We start from the raw sequence: 18,449 nt of genomic DNA on the forward strand, positions 1-18,449 counted from the left end.
TTTGAGGCATGGTTCACATCAGGCAATGCTTGTTGTGAATAGCAAACAAACATTTTGTGAGTGGTTTTATAGGGCAAGGCAGCTCTAACCAACATCTCCAATCTCGTCTCAATGATTGTACTCCAGGTTAGCAGACTCTAGGGGTTTACATACTTTTTCCAGCCTACACTGTGAATGTTTAAATGATGTATTCAATATAGACAAGAAAAATACAATAATTTGTGCGTTATTAGTTTAAGCACACTGTGTTTGTCTGTTGTTGTGACTTAGATGAAGATCAGATCAGATTTTTTGACCAATTTATGCAGAAATCCAGATAATTCCAAAGGGTGTTCACATACTTTTTCTTGCCACTGTACATAAACAGCCACCCTTACGGTAGAATACAACTGCTGACTTACTTGACTCCGAATCGATCCATGAACATGATGTGGTTTCTAAATGTCCTGTTCACGTCCAGATCTATCTGTTTGATTTCCTGGGAGAAGATTCTGGCTTGTTCCTTCATCCTCTGAAAATGTCAATTAAAACAACATATTCATTTTCTAAATCCCTTGCACACTTCAAACATATTAGAGATAAATAAACAGCAACAGCACACTGTCCCCCAATTTTTTTTCTTCTTCAAAATCATAGATTCTACAGTATATAGGCAATATATTATTATATTAACTTTATATCAAAAGCCATAATCCCCTGTCAGTAAACCTCTCTTATTGTGTGATGTGCGTGTGATCTTTGTATCTCCATGTCAATGCCATTTGCTTGTTTTCATCCTACATACCGTTACATAATCCTCTCTCTTTTTGGAACCGCACCCAACAATCAATCAAAAACAATGTCAAATCAAATCAAGTTTATTTGTCACGTGCGCCAAATACAACAGGTGTAAACTTTACAGTGAAATGCTTACTTACAGGCTCTAACCAACAGTGCAAAAAAGGTATTAGGTGAACAATAGGTAAGTAAAGAAATAAAAACAACAATAAAAAGACAGGGAAAAATAACAGTAGTGAGGCTATATACAGTAGCGAGGCTATAACAGTAGCGAGGCTATATACAGAAACCAATTAGTCGGGCTGATTGAGGTAGTATGTGCATGTAGATATGGTTAAAGTGACTATAAATATATGATAAACAGAGAGTAGCAGTAGTGTAAAAGAGGGGTTGGCGGGTGGCGGGACACAATGCAGATAGCCCGGTTAGCACTGGTTGGTCGGGCCAATTGAGATAGTATGTACATGAATGTATAGATAAAGTGACTATGCATATAAGATAAACAGAGAGTAGCAGCAGCTACTAAAAGAGGGGTAGGGGGGGACACAATGCAAATAGTCCGGGTAGCCATTCGATTACCTGTTCAGGAGTCTTATGACTTGAGGGTAAAAACTGTTGAGAAGCCTTTTTGTCCTAGACTTGGCACTCCGGTACTTTTGCCATGCGGTAATAGAGAGAACAGTCTATGACTGGGGTGGCTGGGGTCTTTGACAATTTTTAGGGCCTTCCTCTGACACCACCTGGTATAGAAGTCCTGGATGGCAGGCAGCTTAGCCCCAGTGATGTACTGGGCTGTACACACTACCCTCTTGTTGTGCCTTGCGGTCGGAGGCCGAGTAATTGCCATACCAGGCAGTGATGCAACCAGTCAGGATGCTTTTGATGTTGCAGCTGTAGAACCTTTTGAGGATCTGAGGACCCATGCCAAATCTTTTTAGTTTCCTGAGGGGGAATAGGTTTTGTCGTGCCCTCTTCATGACTGTCTTGGTGTGTTTGGACCATTCTAGTTTGTTGGTGATGTGGACACCAAGGAACTTGAAGCTCTCAACCTGCTCCACTACAGACCCGTCGATGAGAATGGGGGCGTGCTCGGTCCTCCTTTTCCTGTAGTCCACAATCATCTCCTTAGTCCTGGTTACGTTGAGGGATAGGTTCTTATTCTGGCACCACCCGTCCAGGTCTCTGACCTCCTCCCTATAGGCTGTCTCGTCATTGTCGGTGATCAGGCCTACCACTGTTGTGTTGTCTGCAAACTTAATGATGGTGTTGGAGTCGTGCCTGGCCATGCAGTCGTGGGTGAACAGGGAGTACAGGAGGGGACTGAGCACACACCCCCGAGGGGCTCAAGTGTTGAGGATCAGCGTGGCAGATGTGTTGCTCCCTACCCTCACCACCTGGGGGGGGGGGGGGGGGGGGGGGCACGTCAGGAAGTCCAGGATCCAGTTGCAGAGGGAGGTTTTTAGTCCCAGGATCCTTAGCTTAGTGATGAACTTTGAGGGCACTATGGTGTTGAACGCTGAGCTGTAGTCAATGAATAGCATTCTCATGTAGGTGTTCCTTTTGTCCAGGTGGGAAAGGGCAGTGTGGAGTGCAATAGAGATTGCATCATCTGTGGTTCTATTTGGGCGGTATGCAAATTGGAGTGGGTCTATGGTTTCTGGGATAATGGTGTTGATGTGAGCCATTGCCAGCCTTTCAAAGCACTTCATGGCTACGGACGTGAGTGCTACGGTTCTATAGTCATTTAGGCAGGTTGCCTTCATGTTCTTGGGCACAGGGACTATGGTGGTCTGCTTGAAACATGTTGGTATTACAGACTCAATCAGGGACATGTTGAAAATGTCAGTGAAGACACCTGCCAGTCACTATTATTGATCCTGCTGAATGTAGCAACGGGTGGATGGGAGTGGGGGTAGTTGTGAAAAGTAATGGTCCTGTAAACATGAAATGGTCTTGGTGTATAACATTACAATATTTTGTGTTCAGTACGCTGGCTTCAGGCTGCAATATGTGGGGGAAGATTAGCACACTTCTATGTATGTTCATGTACTGTCTAAGTGCCACCAGAAAGTATTCACACCCCTTGACTTTTTACACATTTTGCTGTGTTACAGCCTGAAGTTAAATGGATTCCAGTTTTATTTTGTGTCACTGATCTACACACAATACCCCATAATGTCAAAGTGGAATTAAGATTTTATAGATTTTTACACATTTATAAAAAATAAAAAGCTGAAATGTCTTGAGTCAATAAGTATTCAACACCTTTGTCAAGCCTAAATACCTTCGGGACTAAAGATTAGCTTAACAAGCTAGATAATAAATTGCATGGACTACCTCTGTGTGCAATAATGGTGTTTAACATTTTTTCATGACTACCCCACCTCTGTACCCCACACATACAATCATCTCAGTCGAGCAGTGAATTTCAAACACAGATTCAACCACAATGACCAGGGATGTTTTCCAATGCCTCGCAAAGAAAGGCACCTACTGGTAGATGGGTAAAGCAAAAAGAAGCAGCCATTGACTATCCCTTTGAACATGTTGAAATGATTCATTACACTTTGTATGGTGTATCAATACACCCGATCAGGGATTTCACCATGAGGCCAATAGTGATTTTCAACCAGTTACAGAGTTAAATGGCTGTGATAGGAGAAAACTGAGGATAGATAAACAACATTGGAGTTACTCCACAATATTAACCTAAATGACAGAGTGAAAAGAAGGAAGCCTGTACATAGTAAAACATATTCCAAAACATGCATCCTGTTTGCAATAAGGCACTAAAGTAATACTGCAAAAAAATATGGCAAAGAAATTAACTTTTGTTCCTGAATACAAAGCATTATGTTTGGGGCAATCCAACACAACACATCACTGAGTACCGCTCTTCATATTTCCAAACATGGTGGTGGCTGCATCATGTTATGGGTATGCTTGTCATTGGCAAGGGCTAGGGATTTTTTTGTTTTGGATAAAAACAAAAGGAATAGAGCTAAGCACAGGCAAAGCCCCTTTTCAACAGACACTGGCAGACAAATCCACTTTTGAGCAGGACAATAACCTAAATCGCAAGGCCAAATATACACTGGAGATACTTACCAAGACAGCATTGAATGTTCCTGAGTGGCCTAGTTACAGTTTATACTTGAATTGGTTTGAAAATCTATGGCGAGACTTCAGAATAGCTGTACTGTACACCAATGATCAACAACCAACCTCACAGAGCTTGAAGAATGAAGAAAAAAATAATGAATGGGCAAATATTGTACAGAGACTCACAGCTGTAATCACTGCCAAAAGGCGATACTAACATGTATTGATCAGGGGGCTGAATACTTATCTAATCAAAATATATCAGTGTTTTATGTTCCATTAATACTTTGACATTACAGAGAATTGTGTGTACATCACTGACAAAAAATGACAATTAAATACATTTTAATCCCACTTTGTAACAGAACAAAATGTGGAAAAAGTCAAGGGGTGTGAATACTTTCTGAAGACATTGTACCAATGGAGGGGGAGGAAAGGGACATTACCTTAACACCATTGTTGAATCACAGGGTATTTATCTCTGGCCAGGTATATGGTATTCAGTAATGTTGAAAAGTTTTTTTTGTTCATGTACATTGGCACATTCTGAAATATGATGATAGTCTCGGTAATGTGTTTTCTGACCTTCCCCTGGTCGTATTCTCGCGGGGCAGAAATCTCAGAGACCAACTGGTAAACTCTGATTTACCACCCCAAGATATTCCTGAACAACGTCTATTTACGCCCATACTGGATGGAAATTACAAGTGTAATGGCTGTGCTCAATGCAATGGCACTTATAAATGTAGATCCTTCAAACACCCACAAACAGGGAAATCTATCCCAATTAAAGGTGTTATTACGTGTTCCACTAAGGCAGTTATTTATCTTATAACTTGTCCTTGTGGTAAAAATTATGTGGGTAAAACAAAGCGTGAATTAAAAGTACGTATCTCAGAGCATCGTAGCACCATTAGGTGCAAAAACTTGACTTACCCAGTTGCGGCCCACTTTTTGGAAGCAAACCATTCGATTTCGTCTCTGCGTTATATTGGCATCGAACATGTCACCCTCCCGAGGAGAGGGGGTGACCTTGATAATTTATTGTTAAAAGGAGAGGCTGCCTGGATCTTTAATTTAAAGACCCTTGCTCCCTTCGGTCTCAACATAGACTTTGATCTGAAGCCATTCTTGTGATTATTGTGATTTTGCCATTGTAATTGTTTGTTAGATACATTTTAGACTACAAATGCTATGATCGAATGCTATCCATTTGTTTGTCTTTTTGTATGTTCTTTGTATGCCATTTTTTTTTATATTTGAGTTAACCAATGATATTAGGCCACACTTGGCCATGATTACAAACACCTGTGTGTCTCTTGACACTATATAAATGACTCATCTCGCAGTGTTTGTGATGATACCCTGATGAAGACAGCTTTGCTGTCGAAACGTTGGTTATAAAATGTTTGCATCTGAGCTCTTAGAGTGTGCGGCTTTCCCTTATTTTCATGTACTCTTACCATGTAGTGAACCTGGTTACTGATAGCGTAGCCTAGTACAATGACATCACTTTCCTGAGACCTGAAGTAGCAGTCGCCTTCAAATCATAACAACATGGTTTAGTGGCCCTGAGTGACCACTGGCTTTAGACTGCAACGTGCTGGTTGGAGCACGGTATCAAATCCCACTGTTTAGAGTAGATGTTTGATGAACTAACAGTGTGTGTATGTGTGCGTGCGTGTTAGATACTGGGTACTCTCTTACCTCATACTTCCCCTCGTTCTCATTCTTCACCTTCTCCACATCCAGCATCAGGGCCCAGGCCTGGCCTCTCAGCTGCAGCGGGATACCCTTATACACACGCTTTACCATCTGAGAGGAGAGCAGTGGTACACACAAGGGAGACATGGGTTAGACAGGGGGAGTCAGAGGATGAACAAATGGGGGGTTGAGGCAGGAGTGTAAATGTTGAGTGAGCATTTCAGGCTAATATAAACATTTATAAACACAAGTGAAGGGTGTGGTGAGAGAGAGAGAGAGAGATATTCTCACCCTGTCACTGTTCCTGTATTTATCCCATTTCTTCACCATCTTCAGCCATTTCTCCACCCTTTCAATTTCCAGGTTATTTTTCTGTCAGGGCGAAACAGAAATACATTTTAAACTAGGTAAAATGTTATGTATGCAAAATGAAAACACATTTACATTAACAAGAAAATAGCCTCACACTCAATGTCAACAAAACAAAGGAGATGATCGTGGACTTCAGGAAACAGCAGAGGGAGCAGCCCCCTATGCACATCGACGGGACAGTAGTGGAGAAGGTGGAAAGTTTTAAGTTCCTCGGCGTACACATCACGGACAAACTGAAATGGTCCACCCACACAGACAGCGTGGTGAAGAAGGCGCAGCAGCGCCTCTTCAACCTCAGGAGGCTGAAGAAATTCAGCTTGTCACCAAAAACACTCACAAACTTTTACAGATGCACAATCGAGAGCATCCTGTAGGGCTGTATCACTGCCTGGTACGGCAACTGCTCCGCCCACAACCGCTAGGCTCTCCAGAGGGTAGTGAGGTCTGCACAACGCATCACCGGGGGCAAACTGCCTGCCCTCCAGGACACCTACACCACCCGATGTCACAGGAAGGCCAAAAAGATCATCAAGGACAACAACCACCCAAGCCACTGCCTGTTCACCCCGCTATCATTCAGAAGGCGAGGTCAGTACAGGTGCATCAAAGCGGGGACCGAGAGACTGAAAAACAGCTTCTATCTCAAGGCCATCAGACTGTTAAACAGCCATCACTAACATTGAGTGGCTGCTGCCAACATACTGACTCATCTCTAGCCACTTTAATAATGAAAAATTGATGTAATAAATGTATCACTAGCCACTTTAAACAATGCCACTTTATATAATGTTTACATACCCTACATTACTCATCTCATATGTATATACTGTACTCTATACCGGAGGGTTGTTAACAGTGTCCAAAGAAGGGCCAGAAGTATACAGAATGGTGTCGTCTGCGTAGAGGTGGATCAGAGAATCACCAGCAGCAAGAGCGACATCATTGATGTATACAGAGAAGAGAGTCGGCCCAAGAATTGAACCCTGTGGCACCCCCATAGAGACTGCCAGAGTCCCGGACAACAGGCCCTCCGATTTGACACTGAACTCTATCTGAGAAGTAGTTAGTGAACCAGGCGAGGCAATCATTTGAGAAACCAAGGTTTCAATTAAGGATTTTATCTTTAACCATTTAAAATGGGGAAACAAGCAGATTTGTAATGCAGTCACTCTTAATGCAAACAAAGCTGGGCCTGTGTTCATAAAGCATCTCAAAGTAGCAGTGCTGATTTAGGATCAGGTCCTCCCTGCCAATGTAATCTTATTCATTATGATCAAAAACGCAGAACTGATCTTGTATCAGTACACTTAGTGTCCTTCTGAGACGCTTTATGAATACTGGCCCTGATGCTTTGCTACACCCACTTACAGTGCATTCTAGGCCGTCATTGAAAATAAGAATTTGTTCTTAACTGACTTGCCTAGTTAAATAAAGGTAAAAAAAAAAAAAAAACATCTACTGCATCTTGTCTATGCCGTTCGGCCATCGCTCATTCATATATGTTTATGCATGTATTCTCATTCATTCCTTTACACTTGTGTGTATAAGGTAGTTGTTGTGAAGTTGTTCGATTACTTGTTAGATATTACTGCATGGTCGGAACTAGAAGCACAAGCATTTCTCTACACTCGCATTAACATCTGCAACCATGTGTATGTGACAAATACAATTTGATTTGAAGACGCATCTAAGCTATACAGTATAGTACAGTATAGAACACAGTACTTACAATGTTTCTTCTAAAACTACAACCAAACGAACTCCCTTCGTAGGATCATATAAAATATCACTTGACTTGAAAACCCGGTGTCCTGCCCCTACTGCTATGAGTGGCATGTGCTGGTTTGTACTGAATTGACATTTAAAATTGAGGAGAGCTCAAATTCTGCCCAAGGTTAAATGTGGTATTAATTGAATCAATCACGACCACATGACCGGTTCTAAGGCGAGAGGAAGCCTAGCTCCCATTCCAGGAGTGAGTGAGATGCCTAAGGATCGGCTCAGATGGATGCCTGGGGCATGTGGCCCTAAGTTAGCGGGAGGGCGGCATGGATTGGCTAATACACACACACACACACGCACACGCACACGCACACGCACACGCACACGCACACGCACACGCACACGCACACGCACACGCACACGCACACGCACACACACACACACACACACACACACACACACACACACACACACACACACACACACACACACACACACACACACACACACACACACACACACGCACACACACACACACACACACACACACACACACACACACACACACACACACACACACACACACACACACGCACAAGGAACATTACACCTCTATATGTTTGAAAGGTTAGTTAGTGGCTTTAGTACACCACCTAATGGAAACTGCAGTGTGTCTCTTTGACCCTTTTGATGCATATGTTGCATTTCCTCTTCTTACCTTCTCCTCGTGTGCACTAGGGGTTGGCAGCTCCTTGTCACTGTGGGAAAGAAATGGACAACATCAGTCAGATTCTGCCAGTCAAGTAATGTGTACAATACTGTACACACAAACCCAGTTTGACTTACTGCAGAAATCCGAAACGGTCAGTGACTCTGTAAATACTGTAGTCTGCATCCTCCCAGGAGTCAATCGCTATCCCCTCCTGTCTGCCCTGGAATAACACACAGACATAGACACACAGACACACAGACATAGACAAATCAGAAACAGCACACAGCCAAGGGACAACATGCCGTAAGTTGGCCTGTTGCTTTAAAATAGTTAATTCAAGTCAGACTTTGGGCCTTTGAATTGTAGCCACTGGGGAAAACACAACAAATGCTGTTCTCTAGAGAACAATACATTTGATTTTTAGTACAAGCGCATCACATCGCTGTGCCTGTCTCAAAGATGATACAAATGGATGCATTGTGTCTATCTATGCTGTGTTAAATCGTGGCCATTAGAACAGAAAATACCATTGCCATATGTACATTGGGGCGCAGATATTGCCCAAGGGGTAGACAATTTTCTCTCAGGACTAGTCAATGGACTACATAGATGTGGCTAACTATTAGAAAGCATAGAAAACAATCAGAAAGCAGGTTGCGGGCAAAGAGAGAGAGGGTCGATACATACAGCCTACAGAAACCACAGAAACCAAACCATGCCACCACAGACAAACGATCACAGCGATGACGCCCTGAGGGTACACTGCAAATGGTGTCAAGTGTGAGAAAGTGAGAGGGCTAAAAATAGGTCCTAGCGGATGTCATTTGGGGGGAGAACGCAGAGAAAGGAAAGGGGGAGATGGGTATAATTAAACAGTGACAGGGAGATGAGAAGGAATATGTGGAAAGCAAGAGAGAGGGGGAGAGAGTGAGAGACACATGCTCAGAGAACATGCTTGGACTTTCCAATGTTCCTCCATGCATATACTACCGTTCAAAAGTTTGGGGTTACTTAGAAATGTTCTTGTTTTTGAAAGAAAAGCACATTTTTTGTCCATTAAAATAACATCAAATTGATCAGAAATACAGTGTAGACATTGCTAATGTTGTAAATGACTATTGTACCTGGAAACGGCAGATTTTTAATGGAATATCTACATAGGCGTGCAGAGGCTCATTTTCATCAACCATCACTTCTTTGTTCCAATGGCATGTTGTGTTAGCTAATCCAAGTTCATCATTTTAAAAGGCTAATTGATCATTAGAAAACCCTTTAGCAATTATGTTAGCACAGCTGAAAACTGTTGTACTGATTAAAGAAGCAATTACAACTGGCCTTCTATAGACTAGTTGAATACCTGGAGCATCAGCATTTGTGGGTTCGATTACAGACTCAAAATGGTCAGAAACAAAGACATTTCTTCTGAAACTTGTCAGTCTATTCTTATTCTGAGAAATTAAGGCTATTCCATGCAAGAAATTGCCAAGAAACTGAAGATCTTGTACAACGCTGTGTACTACTCCCTTCACAGAACAGCGCAAACTGGCTCTAACCAGAAAAGAAAGAGGAGTGGGAGGCCCCAGTGCACAGAGCAAGAGGACAAGTACATTAGAGTGTCTAGTTTGAGAAACAGATGTCTCACAAGTCCTCAACTGGCAGCTTCATTAAATAGTACCCGCAAAACATCAGTCTCAACGTCAACAGTGAAGAGGCGACTCCGGGATGCTGGTCTTCTAGGCAGAGTTGCAAAGAAAAAGCCATATCTCAGACTGGCCAATAAAAAGACTAAGATGGGCAAAAGAACACAGACACTGGACAGAGGAAGATTGGAAAAAAGTGTTATGGACAGACAAATCTAAGTTTGAGGATCACAAAGAAGAACATTCGTGAGACGCAGAAAAAATTAAAAGATGCTGGAGGAATGCTTGACGCCATCTGTCAAGCATGGTGGAGGCAATGTGAGTCTGGGGTGCTTTGGTGGCAGCAAATTGGGAGATTTGTACAGGGTAAAAGGGATCTTAAAGAAGGAAGGCTATCACTCCATTTTGCAACGCCATGCCATACCCTGTGGATGGCGCTTAATTGGAGCCAATTTCCTCCTACAACAGGACAATGACCCAAAGCACAGCTCCAAACTATGCAATAACTATTTAGGGAAGAAGCAGTCAGCTGGTATTCTGTCTATAATGGAGTGGCCTGCACAGTCACCGGATCTCAACCATATTGAGCTATTGTGGGAGCAGCTTGACCGTATGGTACGTAAGAAGTGCCCATCAAGCCAATCCAACCTGCGGGAGGTGCTTCAGGAAGCACCTCAACAAATTGACAACTAGAATGCCAAATGTCTGCAAGGCTGTAACTGCTGCAAATGGAGGATTATTTGATGAAAGCAAAGTTTGAAGGACACAATTATTATTTAATTAAAAATCATTATTTTTAACCCTGTCAACGTCTTGACTAAATTTCCTATTCATTTTGCATCTTATTTCATGTATGTTTTCATGGAAAACAAGAACATTTCTAAGTGACCCCAAACTTTTGAACGCCAGTGTACCTAAGTTTGGCCTGGTGGACACCTGATTGTTTCTGCAATCAACAACACCATCAGAGTACCGGCCAGTCGGACGATTTTTTAAGGGATAAGGTGGACCACCCAGACAACTGTTTGCTTGCAGAGGACTACAGGAGCGAAGTGGCTACTCTTAGCAAACTAGTAGCGAAACTAGACAAGCTACTGGGGAATCCACGCCCGTTTACTTTTCTTTCTCTTCTAGGAGAAAGCAGGACGCCGCTCTGGCCTGGTGGAAGTGTCGCCGCCGTGTCGGCTCTCCACAGCCGACTGGCCGGTACTCTGCAGGGATCCCTGCTTGAAGGGGTCTCCCCCTTCCCTGGAGAATGAAGCTAGTTGGATGCTCCTGGATGACTTGGGGGATGTTCCTGTTCTTGATCCTACCAACCAGCCATGGAGATATGTCACTCGCCGTGGAAGTCGAAAACAGCATTCTCTGGCAACGGGGGCCTCCTTGGAGATGTTAAGCCCAGACCGGAGACAGACCAGAAACATCTTCGCCACCCTGGATCCAGAGGTTCCGGCGCTGTCTTCCCTTGGGACTTCCGGTTTGAGATTGGATCCGGATGTACTTGCGTTTTTGTCTTCTGTTCTGTCTACCTCTCCGGTGGCTTCTACCTCGGGTTCAGATCCTCAGAGCTCCCACCCTCATCAGACCGTGAGGCTGTCTGAGACTCCGGCCCATTCATTATCCACAATGGATACTACAACTGAAACGGGTCCATCGGGCCCCACCGCCCTTCAGTCCTCGAGGGGTTGGCAAAACCCCCGAGGCGAAAGAAAGGCCGAACTTCCTCAGCCATTGTACCAGCTGTCATCATCGGCAGTTCTATTGTAAGAAGCATCTTGGTTCCCAGGGCAATCCTGGAGCACGAGTACAGAACATTACAAGGCAGCTTCCGACCATTCTACAACAGATGCCGTGAGCTGATACTGTCATAGTCCATGTGGGGTCAAATAACATCAGGAGACTAAACCCTGTGACTAAACACCTCCCTCTGCAACTGGATCCTGGACTTTCTGACGGGCCGCCCCCAGGTGGTAAGGATAGGCAACAACACGTCTGCCACGCTGATCCTCAAAACTGGGGGCCCTCAGGCGTGTGTACTTAGTCCCCTCCTGTACTCCCTGTTCACCCACGACAGTGTGGCCAAACACGACTCCAACACCATCATTAAGCTTGTTGACAACACAACAGTGGTAGGCCAGATCACCGACAACGATGAGACAGCCTATAGGGAGGAGGTCAGAGAACTGGCAGTGTGGTACCAGGACAACAACCTCTCCCTCAATGTGAGCAAGACAAAGGAGCTGATCGTGGATGACAGGAAAAGGCAGGCCGAACAGCCCCCCATTACCATCGACGGGGCTGTAGTGGAGCGGGTCGAGAGTTTCAAGTTCCTTGGTGTCCACATCATCAACGAACTATCATGGTCCAAACACACCAAGACAGTTGTGAAGAGGGCACAACAAAACATTTTCCACCTCAGGAGACTGAAAAGATATGGCATGGGTCCCCAGATCCTGAAAAGGTTCAACAGCTGCACCATCGAGAGCATCCTGACCGGTTGCATCACCGCCGGGTATGGCAACTGCTAGGCATCTGACCATAAGGCGCTACAGAGGGTAGTGCGTATGGCCCAGTACATCACTGGGGCCAAGCTTCCTGCCATCCAGGTCATATATATAAAATTGTCAGAGACTCCAGTCACCCAAGTCATAAACTGTTTTCTCTGCTACCGCATGGCATGTGGGACCGGAGCACCAAGTCTAGGACCAAAAGGCTCCCCCAAGCCATAAGACTGCTGAATAATTAATCAAATGGCCACTGGACTATTTACATTGACTGCCCCCACCCTCCCCTCCATTTGTTTTGTACACTGCTGCTACTCGCTGTTTATTATCTATGCATAGTCACTTCAACCCTACCTACATGTACAAATTACCTCAACTAACCTGTACCCCCGCACACTGACTCGGTACCGGTACCCCCTGATATAGCCTCGTTATTGTTATTTTATTGTGTTACTTTTTCAAATTTTTTACTTTAGTTTATTTGGTAAATATTTTCTATACATCATTTTAACCCATTTTATAAGAGATTCTCCAAAATGTAAATGTTCCAGGCATTTATATATAAACTCCAGTTGTACTTTATCAAAAGACTTTTCAAAGTCCTGGCCTGGTTTCCCCGATTTTTCATAGTGTTCTATTGTTTCCAGTACTTGCCTTATATTATCTCCATGTAAACAACCTGTCTAATTAGAATGAATAATGTCCGACAATACCTTTTTAATTCTATGCGCTATACATTTTGCTAGAATTTTTGCATCACACACTGAAGTGTAAGGGGCCTCCAATTTGTTTAAATGCACTGGATCTTTATATTTCACACTTGTATCCTGTTTCAGTAATAATGAAATCAGACATTCTTGGTGAGTGTCTGATAATCTACCATTTATATAGGAGTGATTACAACATGCTAATAATGGCCCTCTGAGTATATCAACAAATGTTTGGTTTACCTCCACTGGTATGCCATCCAGCCCTGGAGTTTTCCCGGACTTAAAGGCTTTAATTGCATCAAGAAGTTCCTCCTCTTTAATTTCACCGTCACAAGTCTTTCTGTATGGCTGTTAATGTTACATTATTAATAGAAAAAATCCATACAATTAGCTTCGGTTAGAGGAGATGGAGGAAACTGAAATGAAAACATATGCTTAAAGTACTTTGCTTCCTCTTTCAAAATATAATTGAGTGAATCATAGGTGACTCCGTCATTTGAAACAGGCTTCAGTAAATTATTTCTGGTAGCAATTCTATGTTGAAGATTTAAAAATAATTTGGTGCATTTTTCCACATATTCCATCCAGTTTGCTTTATTATTATAATATATTCCACTTGAACTTTCTTGAATAAGTTCCTCCATTTCTTTTTGTTTTTCCTCTAACTTAATCTGAGCCTATATGGTACAATTTTTATTGCTATCTGTTCTGTTAGACCTTCCATGTCCTTTGTTAGTATGGACTCCTTTGACCTAAATTGCTTTTGTTTTAGAGATGAGTACTGAATTGCATGGCCTCTAACGGCACATTTAAATGTGTCCCATACAATAAGCGGATTTGCTGTACCTATGTTATGTTGAAAAAAATTCAGTAAAAAATTATTGCAGGTGCCTTGGTGGAAGAGTAGGGTAACATCTCACAGCAAGAACTGGCAAATTTGGTGCAGTCCATGAGGAGGAGATGCACTGCAGTACTTAATGCAGCAGGTGGCCACACCAGATACTGACTGTTACTTTAGATTTTGACCCCCCCTTTTGTTCATGGACATATTATTCCATGTCTGTTAGTCACATGTCTGTGGAACTTGTTCAGTTTATGTCTCAGTTGTTGAATCTTATGTTCATACAAATATTTACACGTTAAGTTTGCTGAAAATAAATGCAGTTGACAGTCAGAGGATGTTTTTTTTTGTTGCTGAGTTTATATATTTTCAAAGAAGCATGGACCATCATTATTTGGTCCGTATGGGTTAATGAGCCATATCTGTTTATGGTCCAATAACATACACTGCTCAAAAAAAAAAGGGAACACTAAAATAACACATCCTAGATCTGAATGAATGAAATAATCTTATTAAATACTTTTTTCTTTACATAGTTGAATGTGCTGACAACAAAATCACACAAAAATAATAAATGGAAATCCAATTAACAACCCATGGAGGTCTGGATTTGGAGTCACACTCAAAATTAAAGTGGAAAACCACACTACAGGCTGATCCAACTTTGATGTAATGTCCTTAAAACAAGTCAAAATGAGGCTCAGTAGTGTGTGTGGCCTCCACGTGCCTGTATGACCTCCCTACAATGCCTGGGCATGCTCCTGATGAGGTGGCGGATGGTCTCCTGAGGGATCTCCTCCCAGACCTGGACTAAAGCATCCGCCAACTCCTGGACAGTCTGTGGTGCAACATGGCGTTGGTGGATGGAGCGAGACATGATGTCCCAGATGTGCTCAATTGGATTCAGGTCTGGGGGACGGGCGGGCCAGTCCATAGCATCAATGCCTTCCTCTTGCAGGAACTGCTGACACACTCCAGCCACATGAGGTCTAGCATTGTCTTGCATTAGGAGGAACCCAGGGCCAACCGCACCAGCATATGGTCTCACAAGGGGTCTGAGGATCTCATCTCAGTACCTAATGGCAGTCAGGCTACCTCTGGCGAGCACATGGAGGGCTGTGCGGCCCCCCAAAGAAATGCCACCCCACACCATGACTGACCCATCGCCAAACCGGTCATGCTGGAGGATGTTGCAGGCAGCAGAACGTTCTCCACGGCGTCTCCAGACTCTGTCACGTCTGTCACATGTGCTCAGTGTGAACCTGCTTTCATCTGTGAAGAGCACAGGGCGCCAGTGGCGAATTTGCCAATCTTGGTGTTCTCTGGCAAATGCCAAACGTCCTGCACGGTGTTGGGCTGTAAGCACAACCCCCACCTGTGGACGTCGGGCCCTCATACCACCCTCATGGAGTCTGTTTCTGACCGTTTGAGCAGACACATGCACATTTGTGGCCTGCTGGAGGTCATTTTGCAGGGCTCTGGCAGTGCTCCTCCTGCTCCTCCTTGCACAAAGGCGGAGGTAGCGGTCCTGCTGCTGGGTTGTTGCCCTCCTACGGCCTCCTCCACGTCTCCTGATGTACTGGCCTGTCTCCTGGTAGCGCCTCCATGCTCTGGACACTACGCTGACAGACACAGCAAACCTTCTTGCCACATCTCGCATTGATGTGCCATCCTGGATGAGCTGCACTACCTGAGCCACTTGTGTGGTTTGTAGACTCCGTCTCATGCTACCACTAGAGTGAAAGCACTGCCAGCATTCAAAAGTGACCAAAACATCAGCAAGGAAGCATAGGAACTGAGAAGTGGTCTGTGGTCACCACCTGCAGAACCACTCCTTTATTGGGGGTGTCTTGCTAATTGCCTATAATTTCTACTGTTGTCTATTCCATTTGCACAACAGCATGTGAAATGTATTGTCAATCAATGTTGCTTCCTAAGTGGACAGTTTGATTTCACAGAAGTGTGATTGACTTGGAGTTACATTGTGTTGTTTAAGTGTTCCCTTTATTTTTTTGAGCAGTATATTTTAGATCATCCCTCTACCATGCAGATGTATTTGGACAATTTGCACATTCGTATCAAAATAACTGTTAATTAATATCATTACCCCTTCTGAGTTTCTTTGCCCATGGGAGAAGTATACAGTTGAAGTCGGAAGTTTACATACACCTAAGCCAAATACATTTAAACTCAGTTTTTCACAACGACATTTAATCCTAGTAAAAACTCCCTGTCTTAGGTAAGTTGGGATCACACTTTATTTTAAGAATGTGAAATGTCAGAATAATATCAGAGAGAATTATTTATTTCAGCTTTTATTTCTTTCATCACATTCCCAGTGGGTCAGAAGTTTACTTACACTCAATTAGTATTTGGTAGCATTGCCTTCAAATTGTTTAACTTGGGTCAAACGTTTCGGGTAGCCTTGCACAAGCTTCCCAAAATAAGTTGGGTGAATTTTGGTCCATTCCTCCTGACAGAGCTGGTGTAACTGAGTCAGGTGTGTAAGCTTCCTTGCTCACACACGCTTTTCAGTTCTGCCCACAAATGTTTTATAAGATTGAGATCAGGGCTTTGTGATGGCCACTCCAATACCTTGACTTTGTTGTCCTTAAGCCAACTTTTGAATTACAGCCACCAATTGTGCAAGTTCTCCCACTTAAAAAGATGAGAGAGGCCTGTAATTTTCATCATAGGTACACGTCAACAATGACAGACAAAATGAGAAAAAAAATCCAGAAAATCACATTGTAGGATTTTTCATGAATTTATTTGCAAATTATGGTGGAAAATAAGTATTTGGTCAATAACAAAAGTTTCTCAATACTTTGTTATATACCCTTTGTTGGCAATGACACAGGTCAAAGGTTTTCTGTAAGTCTTCACAAGGTTTTCACACACTGTTTCTGGTATTTTGGCCCATTCCTCCATGCAGATCTCCTCTAGAGCAGTGAGGTTTTGGGGCTGTCGCTGGGCAACACGGACTTTCAACTCCCTCCAAAGATTTTCTATGGGGTTGAGATCTGGAGACTGGCTAGGCCACTCCAGGACCTTGAAATGCTTCTTACGAAGCCACTCCTTCATTGCCCGGGCGGTGTGTTTGGGATCATTGTCATGCTGAAAGACCCAGCCATGTTTCATCTTCAATGCCCTTGCTGATGGAAGGAGGTTTTCACTCAAAATCTCATGATACATGGCCCCATTCATTCTTTCCTTTACACGGATCAGTCGTCCTGGTCCCTTTGCAGAAAAACAGCCCCAAAGCATGATGTTTCCACCCCCATACTTCACAGTAGGCATGGTGTTCTTTGGATGCAACTCAGCATTCTTTGTCCTCCAAACACAACGAGTTGAGTTTTTACCAAAAATTTATATTTTGGTTTCATCTGACCATATGGCATTCTCCCAATCCTCTTCTGGATCATCCAAATGCTCTCTAGCAAACTTCAGATGGGCCTGGACATGTACTGGCTTAAGCAGGGGGACACGTCTGGCACTGCAGGATTTGAGTCCCTGGCGGCATAGTGTGTTACTGATGGTAGGCTTTGTTACTTTGTCCCAGCTCTCTGCAGGTCATTCACTAGGTCCCCCCGTGTGGTTCTGGGATTTTTGCTCACCGTTCTTGTGATCATTTTGACCCCATGGGGTGAGATCTTGCGTGGAGCCCCAGATCGAGGGAGATTATCAGTGGTCTTGTATGTCTTCCATTTCCTAATAATTGCTCCCACAGTTGATTCCTTCAAACCAAGCTGCTTACCTATTGCAGATTCAGTCTTCCCAGCCTGGTGCAGGTCTACAATTTTGTTTCTGGTGTCCTTTGACAGCTCTTTGGTCTTGGCCATAGGGGAGTTTGGAGTGTGACTGTTTGAGGTTGTGGACAGGTGTCTTTTATACTGATAACAAGTTCAAACAGGTTCCATTAATATAGGTAACGAGTGGAGGACAGAGGAGCCTCTTAAAGAAGAAGTTACAGGTCTGTGAGAGACAGAAATCTTGCTTGTTTGTAGGTGACCAAATACTTATTTTCCACCATAATTTGCAAATAAATTCATAAAAAATCCTACAATGTGATTTTCTGGATTTTTTTCCCTCATTTTGTCTGTCATTGTTGACGTGTACCTATGATGAAAATTACAGGCCTCTCTCATCTTTTTAAGTGGGACAACTTGCAAAATTGGTGGCTGACTAAATACTTTTTCCCCCCACTGTATGCTTGGGATCATTGTTCATTTGGAAGACCCATTTGCAACCAAGCTTTAACTTCCTGAGTGATGTTTTGAGATGTTGCTTCAATATATCCACATAATTTTCATTCCTCGTGATGCCATCTATTTAGTGAAGTGCACCAGTCCCTCCTGCAGCAAA

General features: G+C 43.3%; 1 protein-coding gene across 2 annotated transcripts in view; it reads right to left on the reverse strand.

Annotated features, from left to right (window-relative positions):
• LOC106561910 (USP6 N-terminal-like protein) overlaps positions 1–18,449 on the reverse strand; it is a 41,144-nt gene that overhangs the window by 12,604 nt on the left and 10,091 nt on the right. For both annotated transcript variants that reach the window (XM_014126254.3, XM_014126253.3), the window contains 5 exons: positions 8,524–8,609; positions 8,396–8,435; positions 5,875–5,955; positions 5,587–5,694; positions 402–511 (listed from right to left, as the gene is read on the reverse strand). In XM_014126254.3, the coding sequence (XP_013981729.2) occupies positions 402–511; positions 5,587–5,694; positions 5,875–5,955; positions 8,396–8,435; positions 8,524–8,609 (425 nt within the window). The remainder of the gene's footprint in view (positions 1–401; positions 512–5,586; positions 5,695–5,874; positions 5,956–8,395; positions 8,436–8,523; positions 8,610–18,449) is intronic.

The sequence above is a fragment of the Salmo salar genome, chromosome 11 (assembly GCF_965601325.2).
Source record: "Salmo salar chromosome 11, fSalSal1, whole genome shotgun sequence".
NCBI classification, from domain to species: Eukaryota; Metazoa; Chordata; class Actinopteri; order Salmoniformes; family Salmonidae; genus Salmo; species Salmo salar.